The sequence below is a fragment of the Balaenoptera ricei genome, chromosome 1, assembly GCF_028023285.1.
Source record: "Balaenoptera ricei isolate mBalRic1 chromosome 1, mBalRic1.hap2, whole genome shotgun sequence".
NCBI classification, from domain to species: domain Eukaryota; kingdom Metazoa; phylum Chordata; class Mammalia; order Artiodactyla; family Balaenopteridae; genus Balaenoptera; species Balaenoptera ricei.
This window is the reverse complement of record NC_082639.1, coordinates 114916277-114936711: the sequence shown is the minus strand read 5'-3', so window position 1 is coordinate 114936711 and position 20435 is coordinate 114916277. Positions and strand designations below refer to the sequence as shown.

At 39.9% G+C, this 20435-nt stretch overlaps 1 protein-coding gene across 1 annotated transcript in view; it reads left to right on the top strand.

Annotated features, from left to right (window-relative positions):
• The first annotated feature begins 1806 nt into the window (after nucleotides 1–1806).
• The window catches only part of FCRL5 (Fc receptor like 5), a 45487-nt gene continuing 26858 nt past the window's right edge, over nucleotides 1807–20435 (top strand). Inside the window, exons 1-7 of the mRNA XM_059902445.1 lie at nucleotides 1807–1837; nucleotides 9065–9085; nucleotides 10338–10592; nucleotides 11742–11996; nucleotides 12286–12570; nucleotides 14027–14305; nucleotides 16980–17258. Coding sequence (XP_059758428.1) covers nucleotides 1807–1837; nucleotides 9065–9085; nucleotides 10338–10592; nucleotides 11742–11996; nucleotides 12286–12570; nucleotides 14027–14305; nucleotides 16980–17258 — 1405 coding nt within the window. The remainder of the gene's footprint in view (nucleotides 1838–9064; nucleotides 9086–10337; nucleotides 10593–11741; nucleotides 11997–12285; nucleotides 12571–14026; nucleotides 14306–16979; nucleotides 17259–20435) is intronic.

Below are 20435 nucleotides of genomic sequence, written 5' to 3'. Positions count from 1 at the left end.
TGCAAAAAACTATATGCTTATAAAATAGACAACCTAGAAGAAATGAACAAATTCTTAGAAAGATAAAATCTCCCAAGACTGAACCAAGAAGAAATAGAAAATATGAACAGACCAATTACCAGTAATAAAATTGAATCAGTAATTTAAAATTTCCCAAAAAACGAAAGTCCAGGACCAGATGGCTTCGCAGGTGAATTCTACCAAACATTTAGAGAAGACTTAACACCTATCCTTCTCAAACTATTCCAAAAAATTGCAGAGGAAAGAACACTTCTGAAGTCATTTTATGAGACCAGTATCACACTGATACCAAAACCAGACAATGATATCACAAAAGAAAAATTGCAAGCCAGATGAAATAAAATTTGTATTTTAAGGCAAGAAAAGAAAAAATGACCAGAGAGATTAAAAGAATATCCAATTCACCAATTAGAACATGAAAAGATGCTCAATTGCATAATTCACCAGGGACATGAAAATTAAAACTGCATTAAGATAATCCTAGCACAGTGGCTAAATTTTACAAGATTATAATACCAATATCAGTAAATATTTTACAGCAACAGGAACTCTCACACACTGGTTGATAAGGTAGGAATTAGCACAACCACTTTCCAAAATAATTTAGCAGTACCTTCTAAACTGAGCATTCTAAAATAATTTTAAGAGCCAGGAATTCTACTCACAGGTATATATTCAACGGATATGCGTGCCCACATGCACCGAGAGACCTATACAAGAATATATGTAGCAGAGCTATTTGTATTAGCTTCAAAAGCAAGTAAAAGCTCTTTGTTCCCTTGAGGTCCTCCTGCTGGACTGAGATGGAATAATCTCTATTTACCCTTATATGCTTTTCTTATCTCAGAATGAAGTAGGTAGGATATAACAATGTATGTAAGGTGATATGCATTTGCAGATATGAGATTAAATGTCCCCTTAAGAAGACCAAGGTATGGACCCAGAAAGAAAGGGTGGGGAAAACTATTTAAAAATAAGGAACTGGCATTTCTCATGGCAGCTAATGTCTTAGGGATCTTTGCTGTCAGTATACCAGGATGGAAACTTGAGTTTTAAAAAGTTATAAAAGCAATTCACAAACATAGTAATTTTTAAAAAGTTAAACAGCATAGAAAGACATAAAATAAAATGTCTCCTTCCTATCCATAGTTCTTCAAATATAACCACTATTTTAGATATACTTTCCAGGAAATGAAAAAGGATACTTTGTCAGTTTATATACACATGTACTCTATTTTTTACATCTACCCCAATGTGATAATACTACAAATATCAATCTACTCCTCACTTTTTTCTCTTCACATTAATCAAGGTTGTCTTGCCTTCTTATATGTGCAAGTTTATCTCATTCTTAATGTCTGCATTTTATGTCATTGTTTAGATGTATCAGAATATTCTTAAGCAGTCCCATTATGTTGTTTCAAGTGTTTTGGCTATTATGAATAATGTCACAATAACATTATTTTAGAGCTATCTTCCATACTTCCCTTAAGGTATTTTCCAAGCAATAGAAATGTGGGGTCAAGGATATGAGCTTTTTAAAAACCCTAACATTTATTTTTTCACTTTGATCACTGGGCAGGAAACTTTGATTAGTAGTTGAGGATGGGTACTTCCACTTCCTTTTTTCTAATTTACTAATGCATCCTGCTCTTTGAAAAAGCTGTTTCTCAGATGTCTTCCTTGGGGCTACTGTGACAGTGTACAACTGTAAGATCAAAGCCAAACTTAGTATTCCTGAGAAAACCTCTCTTTTGGTCTCAGCCCTGGGCAGGCCAAGTCTTCATGCTGCTGTGGGTGTCACTGCTGGTCCTGGGTAAGTAGAACAGCTCAACGTGGGCCCTGGGTGGGGTTGGGACAGCATCTCTCTATCGTGGACCTGACCTTTTCTTGGGGCTCAGCCCCTGCTCAGAGATTCTTTTCTGCCTGGGGAGATTATATTCTCTGGCTTCACTGTATAGCTCAGAGATTTCTCCCTTGAGGCTGAAAGCGTGGTCAGAGCTTCAACTTTACAAAGAAGGAAACCACAGTGACCACAACACTTAAGGGTTTATTCATTTTTTTCTACAACAAATATTACTTGATAAAGTCCAGAAAATGTATTACGTTTGCTTGTTCATATTGTCTCATTCAGAGAAGACCCTAGTTTTCTCTCTGCAGAGGAGGAGTGTTTATCCCTTGTATGACAATGCCAGACCATGATGCTAGACATGGGAGGGAAAGTATTCTAATACAAAAGATGTCTCCTTCTTTTGCACACAAATGCAAACCACAGCTGTGATTGTCAGATAAAGAACACAGGGAGGGGGATACAAAGACCGAGACTCACAGGGGGAAGTGGGCAAGGCAAGGGAAAAACCTAAGATGCATGACATTCTTTCTTTTTCCCTCCAGGTTTATTGAAGTATAATTGACAAATAAAAATTGTATATATTTAAGATGTACGAGATGTTTTGATATACATGTATTATGCAGTAATAACCACAATCAGCTAGTTAACATTTCTCTCACTTTACATAATTACCATGTGTATGTGTGTGTGTGTGTGTGTGTGTGTGTGTGTGGTAAGAACACTCAGGATGAACTCTCAGCAAATTTCAACAATTCATTATTAGTCACCATACTCTATATTAGATCTCCAGTACTGCTTTGTCTTACAACTGAAAGTTCATTTCCTCTGACCAACATCTCCCCAGTTCCCCTATATCCTACTCACTGCCTGGCAAACACCATTTTATTCTCTGCTTTTGTGATTTCAACTTTTTCAGATTCTACATGTAAGTGGGATCATGCAGTATTTGTCTTTCTCTGTCTGGCTTATTTCAGTTAGCATAATGTCCTCTAGGTTTATCTATGTTGTCACAATGGCAGGATTTTTTTCTTTTTTTTTAAAGCTGAATAATATTCCGTTGCATATATATATGCAACGGAATATTATTATACACCACATTTTCTTTATCCATTAATCAGTTGACAGACACTTAGATTGTTTCAATATTTTAGCTACTGTGAATAATGCTGCAATGAATATGGGAGTGCAGGATTCTCATCAAGATACTGATTTTATTTCCTTCAGATACATACCCAGAAGTGGGATTGCTAGATCATATGATAGTTTACTTTTAATTTTTTAAGGAACTTCCATACTGTTTCTGTATAATGACTGTGTGAATTTATATTCTTACCAACAGTGTACAGGGTTTCTTCATCAACACTTGTTATCTTTTGTCTATTTGGTAATAGCTATTCTAACTGGTGTGAGGTGTTATCTCCTGGTTTTGATTTGCACTTCCCTTATAACTAATGTTGAGCATCTTTTTATATACTTTTGGACACTTTTATGTCTTCTATTAAGAATATCTATTCATGTCCTTAACTGTTTTTTAATCAGGTTATTTGTATTTTGTTGTTGATTTGTTAGAGTTCCTAAGACATTTTATATATTAACCCCTTATTGGATATATGGTTTGCATATATTTTCTCCCATTTCGTAGGTTACTCTTTATATTGTTGTTTCCTTTGCTGTGCAAAAGCTTTTACTTTTGATGCAATCCCATTTGTTTTAGTTATTCCTTTTTTTGCCTATGCTTTTGGGGTTATATCCAAAACTCATGTTCCAGATCCATGCCAAGAAGCTTTCTCCCTATGTTCTCTTTTAGTAGTTTTACAGTTTCAGGTCATATATTTAAGTCATTAATCTACTTTGAATTGATTTTTGTACATGGTGAGATATAAGGATCCAATTTTTTTTTTCATGTGGATATTCAGTGTTTGCAGAATGATTTACGGAGAGAACTATTCTTTCCCCCTTGTGTGTTTTTGGCACCCCTTTTGAAGATCAGTTGACTGTAAAAGTGTGGACTTATTTCTGGGCTCTCTGTTCTGATCCATTGATCTATATGTCTATTTTTATGCTAGCTTTGATTCCCATAGCTTTGTAATAAAATTTGAAGTCAGGAAGTATAATGCCTCCAGTTTTCTTCTTCTGGTTCAAGATAGTTTTAGCTTTTGGGGGTCTTTGTATATCTATTTCAGTTTTTTTCTTTGTGATAACTATGGGACCTTGTAAAATATAGCAGACAATTTAAGTTAAGAAATGTATTTCAATTACATATTAAAACTCTACACTTTTAGTTCTCCCCCATTTTGTTATAGATATCACAATTTACACATTTTATATTGTATATACATTAACAAATTGTTTTAGCTATAGTTATTTTTAATACTTTTGTCTTTTTAAACTCTTTTCACTAGAGTTAAAAGTGATTTATATACCACTATATAGGATGCTATGGTCTGAATGTTTGTTTTCCCTCAAACTTCATATGTTAAAATTTTGACACCGAAGGTGATAGTATTAGGAGATGGTGGGGCATTTGGGAGATGATTATGTCATGAGGGCAGAACCATCATGAAAGAGATTAGTGCCCTTATAAAAGAGGCCAAAGAGAGCCCTCTTATGCTTTCTTCCATATGAGATTATAGCGAAAAGATAGCTGTCTATGATGAAGTGCACTGTACTGGAGAAGAGTCTGCCGGTGCTTTGATATCAGACTTTCCAGCCTCCAGAGCTTTGAGAAATAAATTACTGTTGTTTATAAGCTACCCAGTATGGCATTTTTGTCATAGCAGACTGAATAGAATAAGACCCGGTATTCAGAGTAGTCTGAATATAACTATACAGATCTTCCTCAATTCATGATGAGGTTATGTCCTGATAGACTCGTTATAAGTAGAAAATACCATAAGTCCAAAATGTATTTAATACTCCCAGCCTACTGAATATCATCGCCTAACCTAAACTGCTTTAAACATGCTCAGAACACTTACATTAGCCTACAGCTGGGCAAAATCATCTAACACAAATACTATTTTATAGTAAAGTATTGAATAGTTCATGTAATTTATTGAATACTGTACTGAAAGTGAAAAACAGAATGACTGTATAGATACAGAATTGTTGTAAGTTTAGCCCTTTGACTGTGTGGCTGACTGGGAGCTCTGGCACACTGCTGCTGCCCAGCATCACAAGAGAGTATCATACCGCATATTGCTGGCCCAGGAAAAGATCAAAGTTCAAAGTTCAAAGTATGGTTTCTACCAAACGCGTATTGCTTTCGCACCATCACAAAGCTGAAAAATCATAAGTCAAACCATATATATACTCACTTTTAACAGTGAATTTTATAATTTCATGTGTTTTCATGTTGTTAGTTAGTGTCCTTTAATTTCAACTTGACGAACTTCCTTTAGCTTTTCTTTACAACAGGTTTTATGGTAGTTAACTTCCCCAGCTTTTTTTTTTATCTTGGGAAGTCTTTATCTCTCCTTCATTTCAAAGGACAGCTTTGCCATGTATTGTATTTTGGGTTGGCAGGGTTTTTTCTTTCAGTATTTTAATTATCCCACTCTCTCCTGATCTGCAATTTTTCTACTGATAAATCCACTGTAAGTTTATTAGGGTTCCCTTGTGTGTGATGAGTTGCTTTTCTCCTGCTGATTTAAAAATTTTCTCTTTGTCTTTGACTTTTGAGAGTTTGATTATAATATGTCTTGGACCTTTTGATGTCTAGCTTATTTGGGATCCTTTGGGAATCATGGATCTAGATGTTCAATTCCCTCCCCAGATTTGGGAAGTTTTTAATTATTTCTTTAAACAATCTTTCTGCTCTTATTCTCTGCTCCTTCTGGGACTTGAATAATGCATATATTGATTGGTTTAATGTTATCCCATAAACCACCTAAGTCGTCTTCACTCTTTTTTTGGTCTTCTTTCTTTTTGTTCCTCTAACTGGATAATATGAAATGGCTTGTCTTTGAATTTACTGATTCTTTCTCCTGCATGATCACTTCTGCTATTGAAGGTGTCTATTGAATTTTTCAGCTTAGTCATTGTATTCTTTAGCTCCAAGATTTCTGTTTGGTTCTTTTTTATGTTTTCTATTTCTTTGTTAAAGTTCTCATTTTGTTTATGTATTGTTTGCAGATTCATTTACTTGTCTGCTTTTTCTTATAGTTCATTGAGCTTCTTTAAGACTATTATTTTGAAATGTTAGCCAAGCAGTTCACGGATCGTTAGGGTGAGTTACTGGAGCTTTATTAGCTTCCTTTGATGTTTTCATATTTGCCTGACAAATATGATCTGTGTAGCTCTGCACTGGTGTCTGTGAATTTAGAAAAGCAGACACTCTTTCTGGTATTTACTTGTTTGAACAGCTAAATACTCTTGCTTCTTCCATGAACTTATAGGGCTGCCTCCAGGATCATGGTTGAGCTTGGCTGGAGCTGGATCTCATGATTATTGCTGGGTTTACATTTGGGTCTGCAGTTGGCAAGCCTGTTACCAAGGGCATGGATGGGTGTGGTTTCTGCTAGGTCCCTGAGCGTTCTCTCATTGGGTTGCTTGGCTGGTCCCTGGACAGTCAGGACTGCCCTGAACTTCAGTAGAGTGGCACTGGAGTTTGGTCACAGGATAGCTTTAAGGACCACAGTCAAGTTCAAGACATGAAGTTCTGTTACCAGGGGTGCTTACAGGTGTGGCTTTCACTGGGTCCCTGGGTAGAACCCTGGGCAGGCAAGACTGCTTTGGACTACAGTAGAGTGGGACTGGATCTGGGTCACAGAACTGCTTCAGCAATAGAACTCAGGTCTGAGGCTGGTGGGCTTGCTACCAAGGGCATGGCTGAGCATGGATTCCTCAGCAGAAAAGGCTGGTGGCAGGACCATGGACAAGTGGAGCTAGAGTTGACTTTACAGGAGAATAAGGCAGCTTTTAGTCTGTAGCTGGGATCATAGTCAGTGAGTCTTCTACCAGTACATGTGCTTGTCTTCTCAAAGTGGCGCTCCTTGGTCTTGGGCTCCAATGGGGTTTCACAATCTCTAGATCTCAAAGCTCTCAGTTTTTGTTTGTAGATGGCTGCTAAAACTTCGTTTCTGTAGAGGGTGGAGACAAAGACTAGAGACCTCCTCTTCTACCATCTTGCTCATGTCACTCCCAACATGTGACATTCTCTTTGTGCCTGTGGGTGTGTATAAGTCTGTCAATTCACACATATCAACTGGTTGGTTTTTTACCAAAGTTGAAAATATTAGAATAAAACATATTTATTCATTTGTTCAACAAATTATTTAGTAACATTAATACACAGCACTATGCTAGGTGCTAAGAATGATGATGGGAAGACATGGGAAGCATCATTTCTGTGCTTAGGAAGCTCATGATATAGAAGGTCCTTCAACAAGGCCAATGTACAAGAAATATCTATGTAACAAGATCTCAGTTAAACAATTGTCCAAGCAAATTTACCAATGATGGTAAAAGTGGTTAACAAACTATATGCCAAGTAACTGGTAATGACTTCATGAAACAGATAGACAGTAGGAGCTGGAGGGGGCAGGGATGAGGTACAGCACAATGTGAGAAAAAAGGACCCCATAGTTGGAAGCTGCTTGGAATACTCCAGAAATAGGAAGCACATCCTAGTGTGGCACCAAAACAAAGGAGCAGGATAGGGTAATGGCCAGGAGCATGTGCTTTGGGGTCAAACAGGATGGGTTCAAATAAATGGGTTAAAAACTCCATTCTACCCTTAACAGCTACTTAAACAGTTTCTGGTCTGTAAAATGGGGATAATCATAGAACTTTCCTCATAGGAATAGTTAAGAAGATTACATGAAATAATGTATGTGAATATCTACCACATAGAATACACTCAGAAAAATATTAGCTACTTATAAAACAATACAAATCCATGATTCCAAGATATTTAGAAAATGGCGAATAATCCATTGCTCTGATTATAACACTTAGGTTTGGATTACTTCTCATCAGCCCCATGTGGACAGGGATAATATCCCTTTTGCTCACTGCTGGATTTCTATTGCCTTGTCCAGTTCCTAGATACAGTTGGCATTCCACACATTTCTGTTGAATGAATGAATCAAATCTGTCCCTCATCTGGAATGTGTAATCAGTTTACAAACTAGTCAATTTTGCCTCTTCTGCCTCTCCAATACTCCTTTCTCAAACCTGTATCTTCCCAAGTAGAGATACTTACTAACTTAGTACTTTAATTAATTCATTATTCAATAAATGTTTATGAAATGTCTCTTATAAACCAGGCACTGTTATAAATTCTGTGTGATATATGGTGAACATGAGAAGTCCCTGCTTTCACATAGCTTCTGTTCTAGAGAAGGAAAAGTAAGCAAACAAGCAAATAAGATAATTTCAGATAAACATTCTGAAGAAAATTAAATATCATCATCTCTTGCTCTGCCTTCCCTCCAGTCCTTCTGTTTTACATCTGCCAGAGTGCTCCAATAAGTTACAACTTTTAATCTTGTCACTTTCCTACTTGAAACATTTCCATGGCTCCCTGTTACTTTTATGATGAAACCATAGCTACATACCATCCATAACTTAGGCCCTGCCTATCTGTCTAATCTGATTTCCCCTAAACTCTCTACCTTCCAGAACCACTCCCCCGTTCAACTTCTGAACACCAGTGCTATTTCTTCACATCTGTGCCCTTTCTGTCTTAATTACACCCCCCATCAGCTCTTGCCAAACACAATCACCTTTGCCTGGCTGACTCCTATGTTCTCATTCAGTCTTCTCAAGCATCACCTCCTTCAGGTATCTTTTATGGTCCACCCACCCTCTTTGCCACACACTGACTCACACACACAGACCCTACATACTGGGATGGGTGACCCTTCTGCCTTCAAGATGCCCCATGTGTATTTCTATTACTGCACATATACCCTGCATTATAATTATATTATTTTGCTTCAGGTTTCTGTTTATCCCACCAATCAACTTCTTTTATCAGATACCATTTTTTATTCATCTTTTTTATTCACGCTTTAGTCCAAGTACAATGACCAGTATAAATAGACATTTGACAAATGACTATTACATTAAAAAATAAATTTTAATGAAAGAAATAATAAATGAATGAAAAAAAAAAACAAGCATTCCCTTCGAAAAGCCAAAGATTCCTTGCTCTGTGCTCATCTCTGTCTCTTTATATTTTTACAGCTCCTGTCAGTGGACAGTTTGGTGAGTTCTCCTTTCTTATGTACTTCAGTGTCCCTGGATAAGAGTGTCTCCCTAATAAATATGAAATATTTGTGATGATTGCCTGAGGATCTCTAATATCTCCTGTTTCTCTTGCTGAGGTCGGCAAAGATGTGAAAGTGTCACCTGGTCTATTGGCATTGCCCAAGAGCCAGGATAGCCACGTGGTCATCCTCTGGCCCTCCCTGGAAGAAGCAGCAAATGTACAAGCAACTCCTGGCCTTCACTAGGTCCTGCACTTACTCCTATTGCAAATGGACCCCAGATAACAAGGCAGGACATCTTAACTCCATATCAAATGTGCAGGACTTGGGATAAGATGTTCTCCAATCAGCAAGCCTGCAAAACTTCTCTGAAAACATCACACTGTGGAGATACCAGTGGGAATGTTGCATTCTCTAAAGTTTTAGGAGTAAGATCCTCCAGGAAATGTGTGGGGAGCATAAGAACATCCAACAAATGGGCCCTTAAAAGGAAGAAATGCACAAAAAGAGGAGATTGAGGGAGAAGACAAATTGTCTTTATCCCACATTTTTTTTAAGTTCTGACACTTAATTGCCAATCTTTTGGGTCAGAGAGTATTTTGGATATTTGAGGACTCATAAATAGCAAGAACTCACTACCACCTCTCTCCTGTCCAAAATCAGCTGCCCAGTGTTTCATCCTTAATTAGATCACCTCTGGATTCTAGCTAACGACCTGTCCATTCCTTGCTCTACCACAATTAGCTATGATGGGATTTTTCTGGGCATTTCCTGGGCATAATCTATAAGATGAAGGTGTTAGACAAGTTAATCTCTCCAGCTTTTTCCAGTGCCAAAATCTTAATATGATATATTCTTTTTTGGAATGTGCAAAACTGTGATTTTAACAACTCCCTGGGAAGTTCTTATGAGTTTATGAACATGATGAAGTGGCAGGGGCAGGGGATGACATTTCCCAGGATCCAATTCCATAACAGACTAACCTACCATTTATTTCCCATTGACATTTGGCAGTGAACCTTGCCTGATATCACCCTCTTGAAATCATTTTGCTCATTGTCATCCCCTCAGCAATCACTTTCTGCTGGGTGAGTGCTTTGGTTGAAACACAGACTTGAGCAATCAGTGACTTTCCCAGGGGGATTTCTTAGGGATTCCCAAAAGCCAGGACCTCCAGTCTGAGCCTCACAAACCACTGTGATGGGGACTGCAGGCCACTCCACCTCAGATTCTTTCTCTTTCATCCACAGCAACTGAACCAAAGTCTGTAATTTTCCTCCATCCTCCATGGACCACTGTCTTCCAAGGAGAGAATGTGACACTGACTTGCAAAACAATTCACTTCGATGCATCAGAGAAAATAAAATGGTACCATCAGTATCCTCTGGTAGAAATACAAAGTGAAACCTCAGGAAACACCCATGAGGTCCATGAATCTGGAGATTACAGATGCCAGGCCCAGGGCTCACTCCTGAGTAATCGTGTGAGCTTGCTCTTTTCTCCAGGTGGGAAAGAAATGAAAGAAAAAAGTTTAGAAATAATAAAGTTACCCAGAACTCAGCTATATTTACTAATTCAAAAGCTATAGAAATAGGACCCAGGAATTTATATATTTTACAAACTGCTCAGGTAAAAGGAAATTTGAGAAGCAGTTTATCTGAATGGTTTCTGAAACCATGTATAGTTTGAGGCTTATAAAATTTATTTGGAATAATAATCTACATGAGGATTTGTTAATATTTGACAGATAGATAGATAGATAGATAGATAGATAGATAGATAGACAGATAGACAGAAATTTCCATTTCTGTCCTAAAGCCACCTGTTTTGAGGTGAAGCAGTATCTTTCTAGTTATAATGCTCTTTAATTTAGTGAACAAGGAAGCAGTATAGTAACAAAGAGCTAAGAGCTTCTTTGACCTGACAATTCCCCTCTTAAGAATTTACCTACTGAAATAATCATAGATATATACAACCAAAATTGAAGAACATTAAATGGTCAAGAAAAGAAAACTCATTAAATAAATTACCTTACTGCCATTGTAGGAAAACTTTGTGGTCATTGAAAACCAGATTAGGGAATGATATTGATGACATAGGAAAGTGTTCATAGCAAAGTAAGTGAAAAGCAAGTTATCAAGTAGATAAATATTTTAATTTCATAAAAAGAAAAGAAATACACACAGACTCTCATATACATGTACATAGAAAAAAGAACTGGAAAAAATCTGGGTGGTGAGATAATAAGGTTAATTTACATTTCCGTTTACAAAATTTTCTCAAACATATGTGTTCCTTTTAAAATCAGAAAAAAAGAGGGATTTCCCAGGTGGTTCAGTGGTTAGGACTCTGCACTTCCATTTCAGGGGCACGGGTTTGATCCCTGGCTGGGGAACTAAGATCCCACAAGCCGCACATCATGGCCAAAAAATAAAATATAAAATAGATAGATAGATAGATAGGTAGATAGATGATAGATAGATAGATAGATTATGATAGATAGATAGATAGATAGATAGAACCAGAAAAAAAGAAATGATAATTATTTTAAGAATCCTTTTTCCTAGTCCCTTTCTTATAAAATCTATTGGAATAATAATGAAAAGAAGGGAGAAACAACCAGATGAAACAAACTGCCCTTGTGTTTCCTACAGCCAACCTGATCCTGCAGGCTCCACTTGATGTGTTTGAAAAAGAATCTGTGATTCTGAGATGCCGAGCAAAGGCAAACACAGTACTGAATACTATAAAGCTGTACAAGAATAGAAAAGTCCTGGAAGTCTTTGAAAAATCCTCTGACTTCCATATTCATCAGGCAAGTCTGAAGGACAATGGCAAATATCACTGTGTTGGAGTTAAGGAAGATGATCGGTTGGTTTTTTCAAACTCGGTCAAAATCGAAGTCCAAGGTAAAGCCTTCATTATTTTGTGAAATAGGATAGTCAAAAGGAGGACCCCTGAGATTGTAGAGGATAAAGAGGGTGGACTGTAATACCATTGAACCTCAGGGCACAATCCTACAAGGAACAGAGAAAGTACTACTGTGCTTTGGGCTGAAGGATATTAGGAATCAAAGGTGGCATCTCTTCTGCCTGCTTTTGTATGTTCTGCTTGCTGGTGCTGAGGATGAACTGTGTTTTTCTCCAGAGCAGTTCCAAGCCTCACTGCTCCAGGGCCTGTTGTGATTCTTCTCTCTAGAGCTGTTTCCAAGTCCTGTGCTGAGAGCCAGCTCCACCCAGCCCACCGAAGGAGGAGCAGTGACTCTGACCTGTGAGACCCAGCTCTCTCCACAGAGGCCAGATGTCCAGCTCCAGTTTCACTTCTTCAGAGACAGACAGTCCCTGGGATCAGGCTGGATAAGCTCCCCAGAATTCCGGATCCCCACCATATGGAGAGAAGACTCAGGGTCTTACTGGTGCCAGGCACAGAGCATGACTCCCTCTGTCCAGAAACAGAGCCAGAGATTACACATACAGGTGAAAAGTGAGTGTTAGTGAGGTGAGACTTGCTAAGACTGGGGCTGGGAAGAGCCGGGCAGAGTGGCACAGCAGTTGTTTACTTTTTTCTTTCAATCCCATGAGAAACAACTCTTTCTTTTTCTTCTGAAGTTTCTCTTCCTTGACACCACTTTTTTTCCCTGGTAGGCCTATAGGCGTAAGCCATGGGCTATGGCAGAGCCCTCCGACTGGGCTGGATGGACTCTGCTTAGCCAGATGAACAGATTCCTAGAATGCTAGATCCCTGGAGCAGAGCACTTAAGAATAAAAAAACAAAGGACAAGAGCTTGGGGACTAAATGGTTTCAACTTGCTGTCTTTAGGGATGGTGTTTTACCCACGATTACTTTTCCCTAAGTCTCTGAAACTGTGTAGGTCCTCAAGCATGACTGCTAACCAATTGTCAAATGCCTCTTCTGATTAAATTTGACCTGTCTCATAGGAGACGTGTTTGAGCATTAGGAAAGATGCAGATCTGGGATGCATGCTTTCCTGAGTGAGGAAGGGGTGAAAGTGGTAGCATTCTCCATAAATTCACTCCCATTCCTAAGCAAAAAAGAAGGTTCTATGTTTCTTCTAAACTGTCCAGATTTTATTAATCTTTGTTCTCCAGTCACAGGCAACAGATTTTTCTTAGGTCCCTAGTTTGGACTGGAAAATTGAGAGGAAGTGGAGAGGGTGTTACCCAACAGTTACAACATAGTAATTTCTAGTATAGGATCTCCCCCAGCATAATTGATGGAACCCCAATCTCAAACCCTACTCCCTCTCTGTTCCCAGGTATCTTCCCTTGTTCTTCAAACCCCCAGGATGACTCAAAAAGGCACTGCCCTAAGCCAACATCCTAGTGTAAAACCACAGCCACCTGGAGTATAGAACACTTTCATCACAGATTTTCCCAGTTTTAGGAGGACTGTTATGGGTCCACCTCCTCTGACCATCTAACTGACTGGCAGAGGTGTTAAGAAGTGCTTATTCCAGGGCAAGCTTGCTGTATATGCCAATGATTGATTTCCACCTAGCCATTGCAGTTGTTACAGCTTCAGAACAAGCACCTCTGATGGCAGGTCTTCCCCTCCCCTTCACCATCCACCACTTCCCCCCAAGCAACACCACTGTTGGGCACCGGGTGTAATTTCCAGAATGATTAGTCCATGTTCTAACAGGTAGGGCATGAGGGGAGGGTGGGCAGGGTTGCCTCTTTTTCTTGTGCCAGATGCTCCACCAGTTCATTAGGGAGTTGAAGTTCTCCCAAACCATGGATGGACCACAGTCTCTCCACCACTTTCTCCCTCGTCCCAAGGAACAAGCTCAATTCTATTCCAGGCCAACTTCCCATCGGGTCAGCAGACTTAGCCCTTCCCATTCTGAGACTCTTCTTCTATGGCTTATTCTGTGACACCCCAATACCAAGAATCCCACATGTCATTTTTATTCATTTAGATGTTGTTCCTGACGTCCGTATATACCCTCGCCCAAAGTTGGTGTTTGAAGGGCAGGAGCTGGTGCTCATCTGCTCAGTAAATGGAGTTCCAGGGCCCATCACAATTTCTTGGTACAGAAAATTCAAAAAGCCGAGGACAGAAGGAAAGCTTCACACTTACTCAAAATCAGAATTCAAGATCCCTGTGGTGAAAAACAGTCATGATGGAGAGTATTACTGTGTTGCCAGCAATAGTCGCTCCTCCTTCCGCAGTGACCCAGTGACCATCAATGTGAAAGGTGTGTCTGCCAGATATTATCTGAGGGATGGCTTTTCAAACTTCTTGAAGACCACAAGGTGGTTGGGTGGGAGTGAATGTTGATAGTTGCCAATAATTTACTACTCTGAATAATCTACCAGAAGTTAGAGACTAACAGGAGTGGGATTTAAGGATAGAAGGAGTTGTGGGAGCTTTTGGAAACTCCTAGAAATGGAGGTCAGAGAAAGTACTCAGTGGCTGGCACATGTCTGGATTCTTCATATTTACAAATTACTTTTTAGCTTAAATGCAGTGGCTCCTGGGATAAAGCCAGAACAAACAGAATTTTAGAACTGGAACAATCTGGGGCCATGTCTCTTCATAAGCCTCCTTGATTTAAGGATGTGCAGGGATTCCCTCCCTCCCACTACCTCGTTGTCTCTTTCAGTTCCAAATGACACATCCTTTCACCACCCTCAGGGCTCCTAGGGCACAGGATGTTGGGAAGAATGAGATAGAGTTCCAGATCTTCCCTGTGAAACCAAGGGAGCCTCTCTTTCAATTCTGTATCAGTTTTATCATGAAACTGAAATCCTGAGGACCCCAGACCCCTATAGTAGAGGAACATCCCTCAATCTCTCTGCCCACAGAACATTCTGGGAGTGACTCCCATGCTCAGACAATGGCCTGGGGACCCAGGCAGTGAGGAGAGGCCACTCTCCATCAGAAGTAAGTCTGACCACCAGAAGTCACAGGGTCAGGTTGTTTGTTACCCCACAGTCTAAAGACTGCAGCTACAGAAATTCACAGGCTTTTGGTTCACATGGCATCATGGCAGGTTCATTGCCTCTGCTTGGCAGATCTGGGCTCCTTCCTGTGACTACACTCTCAGGAATTCCTTACAGTGAATCATCAACAGTAAAATACACAGTCTGACCAAAACTCTCCTAACATAGCTGTGAAAACTTTTCAGGGTCCAGATTCTGTCAGAGTTCACCATTATTTGGTTTAGATGATACTCAGTCTTTGATTTTTCTGTCAATCAAAAAAAGAAAATAGTCCAGCGATTCCTGGGTCTAATCTTCCTCTTACTGAATCCCAACAAATCTCTACTCCCTTACCTACTTCCTGCTTCTTCCCCAATTCATCTATATTAGTCTGCTCAGTCTGCCATAACATAATACCACAGACTGGGTGGTTTAACAACAGAAATTTATTTTCTCAGTTCTGGAGGTTAAAAGTCCAAGATCAGGTGCCAGTAAGATTGGTATTTAATCAGGGTTCTCTTTCTGGCTTGTAGTAGGCCACCTTCTCCGTGTCCTCACATGACCTTTCCTCTGTGCCCTGGGAGAGAGAGAGGCCTCTCTCTTCCTCTTCTATAAGGACACCAGTCCCATCTGATTAGGGCCCCACCCTTATGACCTCATTTGACATTTATTTCCTAAAAGGCCTTATCTCCAAATACAGTCATATTGGAGATTAGGGCTTCAACATATGTATTTAGGAGGGACACAGTTCAGTCAATAACACCATTCTAATATCCCCATTGGCTCCCAGGTCTTTGAACAACTGTCTCTATCTTGTGGGCCTCATTCTTCGACAAGTTCAGATACCATCACACCCCTTAATATGTCTTCAGCATCTCCCTCTCTCCCCTCCTTTGGTCCCTGGCATCTACAGAATTCACTGTTTTTCTCTTTTCTTTCTTTATCCTTCAAATCCCCAGATGCTTGAGTTTCCAATCAATCTTAATAGTTCTAAAATCATTTCTCTATCCCAGAGTTGTGGAGATATCTGTTGTTCCAATCAGCAATTAATTATTGGCAATAACCAATGTGCAAATCCATGTAGGATACAGACAGGTAGCAACATCACAGTTACTCCAATCATGTAACTATGGTTACTACACCATACTAGACCACCCCAAACTACACCACCTACTTTACCAGTATCTGATGCCATCTTACCCTGAAAGCTATTAAGGTAGTTGTGGTAGTGAGAGGAAAATAGCTTCTGTAGAGCCCTGTGCTGTTCCCTTCATTGGTGGCAAACTCCAGTTCCACTTTCAAGGAGATGATATGATTCAGCATTAGACCATGACTAAGGAGACAGACTCAGGTCCTATCTGGCCCTGAAAACAGCCTGCTGAGGGACCACAGGTGGATCTCCTAACCTTTTCCTGACTCAGTTTTCTCACCTGTAAATAGAGAGGGTCAGGTTGGATGCAGGGAGAGTGTAGGAACAGAGGAGAGGGTCCTGGAAGAGTATGTGAATCTGGAACAGAAATGGGCTAAGGGCAGAGGCCTGAGGCCAATCCCAGCAAAGGGAGAAGTGTAGAGCAGGGACAGATAACAAGACTCAGAGAGGCTTGGCAGGTGAGGGAACAGATCTTCCACGGTCATATGGCAAAGGAATGGGACAAGGTAAATCTGTCAGTCTGGTGGAAGCAAGATAAGGGACTTCTTCCCCAAGAACATCATTTCCTCTGGAAAACAGGAATGAGGTCACCTAACAAAGGGAGACAGGAGAGGAGAAGGGCCAGGTCTGATGGGAAAGGAGAAGACCAGCATAGAGAACAGGAGAGAGCTGGGGAGAAAAGCCTAGGAGGCACTGGGCTGCCCTGAGGGCCAGTGGACTTAAGACTCACTAGCCACTGATTGAAAGCACCAGGAAGTGGCAGATGCACCTGTTGACTAAGTGTTTCTTTCCCTCAGTCCCCGTGTCTCAACCTGTCCTCACCCTCAACCCTCCTGGGACCCGGACTCTTGTGGGAGATGAGGTGAGCTTTGACTGTGAAGCTCAGAGAGGTTCTCTGCCCATCTGGTATCAGTTTTTTCGTGAAGGTGTGCTGCTCATGAAGATAGAAACTACTTTATGGAGAACAACGTCCTATAGATTCTCTCTGACTGCAGAGCATTCTGGGAACTACTACTGCACAGCTGACAATGGCCTTGGCCCCCAGAGCAGTGAGACCCTGAGACTCTCTGTCACCGGTAAGCCCTGGATTCCTGCCAGTGACCCATCCCTGACCCAGATCCTCTCGCACCAACCCCTTCAGAGGTCTCCCTGGATCTTCCAGTTTCCTACCCCAATCAACCTCATGCCCGTCTTGGCTCCCTTCTCATAGAACCAGCTATCTGTGGGCCTTAATCCTCATCTACCCTGGCTCAGCCAGACCCCTATGATAGCTCAGCACCTTTCCCAGCTTTTAGCAAATGAATTTGTTTTCTCAAATTATCTTCTCAGGCCCTGTATGTTCAGTCTCCAAGCCAATTTCTCTTAACTCCATGCACAGAAGCATCTCATATTTCCTCAATAACACCTACATATTAATTTAGCTACAAGCACAGTCATATGGGCATATAGTGGGCAAGACCTTACTTTCTCCAAAGGGTTCTCAAGAAGTTCAAGCTCTTCCAGTAGGTTTAAAGAGGGCTGAAGGTGAAAGGAAGGGAGGAAATGTCTTCCTGGAAACCAGCTCATTTGTTTACTGGGGTTTCCGTGATCCTTTGACTTAACCCAGTAAAATAAATGTCATTTCATTGTATTATGTTTTTAAAATTTTTGTTGCAGTATGACATACATTTATAAAGGTATACAAACCATAGGTGTACAGCTCATGGTTGCCCATGGAACCATGAAAAAGTGTCATTTTAGGAGCAAAATTGCTTCTGTTTACACTTGGAATCTTTGTTTAGTAGAGAGTAAAAGTTCAGTTTTCTTTTCAGAGAAGAGAAATATAAATAGAAAACTCCTGAATCTGGTGTATCAGATCATTTTAGATCAGAAGAAAAAAAACCCCATGTCTCCAGTGGGTGAGGGTTTGTTAAGGATATCCAGGGAGTAAAAAAACAAAAAAAACAAAAAACAAAAAACAGGAAAGACATTATATTCAGACTCATGGAATAAGAACTGAGAGGTCTCTCAGAATTCAACTTATTTCTCAAAAACAGATTATGCTGATGTTTGATGAGCTAGAAGCTTTCATTATTCTCTACTCCTAGGCCCATCAGCTATTTCCTTTCTATGTCCTTCTGCCCCATTGTTCTTACTGCTCCTAAGTGCTTTCCACCCTCATTCTTATGACTCTATCTTATAACTTATCTTTACTCAAAACTTCTGTTAATTTCAGCATTGACTGCCTTGGACCTCTGGGTATGACGTCCTGCTCTGTATTTCAGCGTCTGTCCCAATTGCCAAAGCGGTGCTTCCAACTAGTCAAGCAGCCTAGCTCTAAGACACCTCATAGGCCACTGGCAAGTCTATACATAGAATGTTCTTAAACCAACTGCTCACCTCTAATTCAACAAATGATGGTCAAGAGAGCAGGGTCACTTGGGACAACATGACATGTAATGAACTACGTTTAAGAAAATACTTTTTCTAGGAATGATATGCACAGAAAGACCTCTGAGGTTTCCTAGAAAGAGCCAGTGTACATGAAAAACATCTTGCTCGGGTTGTCTGATGTCAGCGTGGGTCAGAAAATCTGAATTCTAGCCCTGGGTATGAAAATAGCTAGCTCATAATTTGGGCAAAACTTTTAAATTTTCTTTGTCTTGCTTTTCACCTTCTATTGAAAGTTAGATAAGACAGTAATTCGTGTCCCTTAAAGCCCCAGAAATCTGTGATTTGAGTTGGAATAGGAACCCAGAGGCCATGAATCCATGAAGCTCTGGAAGAAACAAAGTGAGGGAGAGGCTGAGCGACACTCGTCAAAGCCCCAGACAAGACAACCAGGGAAACCTGTGGGTGCCCCAGAGCTGGGCTCGTTTAGCTGGCAAAGCAAGGGAGAGCATCAGTTTGACAGAGTCTCATCATCTCTCACAGCGGGAAGTTAGGGGAGGCACTTTTAGGGCTTTGGGAGCAGGAACTGGTCAGAGTGTGATTGTAACTGCAAGTGTGGTCTGGTCAGAATTTGTAAATTAGGCAAGTTTCTGTTATAGTCTGTGGTCTTAGGAACCCATGAGTCCATTTGGAGTTCTTATTACTATGGTCCTATCTTGGAACATATGGATCTGAAAGACCTCTTGCTCCTCGATAGCTCTTGTTTCAGATCATAGAACTGAAACATGGCCAGAGGAAGACATTACCCCAATATAAATTGTTGAGTAAAGAGATTATTTTAAAAATGTAAATGATCTGAGACCCAGACTCCAAAGCCTGAAGCCAATCTACCTGGGAAAGCCCCAAGCCCTGAGACATTCTCTTTCTCATTATGATGCTGTATTTTCTTCTCAAATTTAGCAATATCTGAAACCCCTTTATTTCCCGTCTCGTGTCTGTCTTCCTCAATGCCAGAGTATAAGCTTCATGAGAATGGAACCTTATCAGTTTTGGTCTGCACCTCATCCCTGTGCCTACTTGGTGTCTGGCATAGAGTAGGTCCTCAGTCAGCATTTGTAATTTCATGAACAAAAAGGTCTTTGAGATGAGATGAGGAAAAAAAGAGCAGGGAGAGAACATTGATCTTTGCAACTGTTTATATCAACTGAACAGAAGTAAATTAGCCTTAAATTAGCAAACAAGTTGAGAAGCTTCACTGTGAGCCATGCAGACTTTCTGGCAGAATAATCTGGGGTTTTTTTTTTTCTCTCAAGGGAATATACTGCAAAGAGGAGACACAGAAATTTCGTGGGAATGTGAGCTAATAAGATATACCAATTTTGAATCTATCAACAGCCCTGGGTCATTAAAACACTACCCGCCCCTCATACACACACACAGCTTTCTCAAGCAAATACAAAACTCGGAATATAACTTTATTCATTGAAGTAAAAGCCATAAAGAAAACAAGTCCAATATGAGAATCTTATATGTATAGCTGATTCACTTTGTTATAAAGCAGAAACTAACACACAATTGTAAAGCAATTATACTCCAATAAAGATGTTAAAAAAAAAGAGATGATAAGATAACAGAAAAGAAAAAATATATATACATATATATAACAGAGCTCAGGAGAAAAACCAAACCTATGTTAGAAACAAAATCCAAATTTGAAGCAGTAAGAAGAGAATGCATACTTCCGAAATCTGTTAATGGAATGGAGAGTTGGTTTGAGAAAAATAATACAGAACGCAAAGTAGAAAGACACAGAAAAGGCAAAAAGAAAAAGAAAGTAAAGTATGGCGATCAGACAACGAAGACCACAAGTGTGGATAATTAAG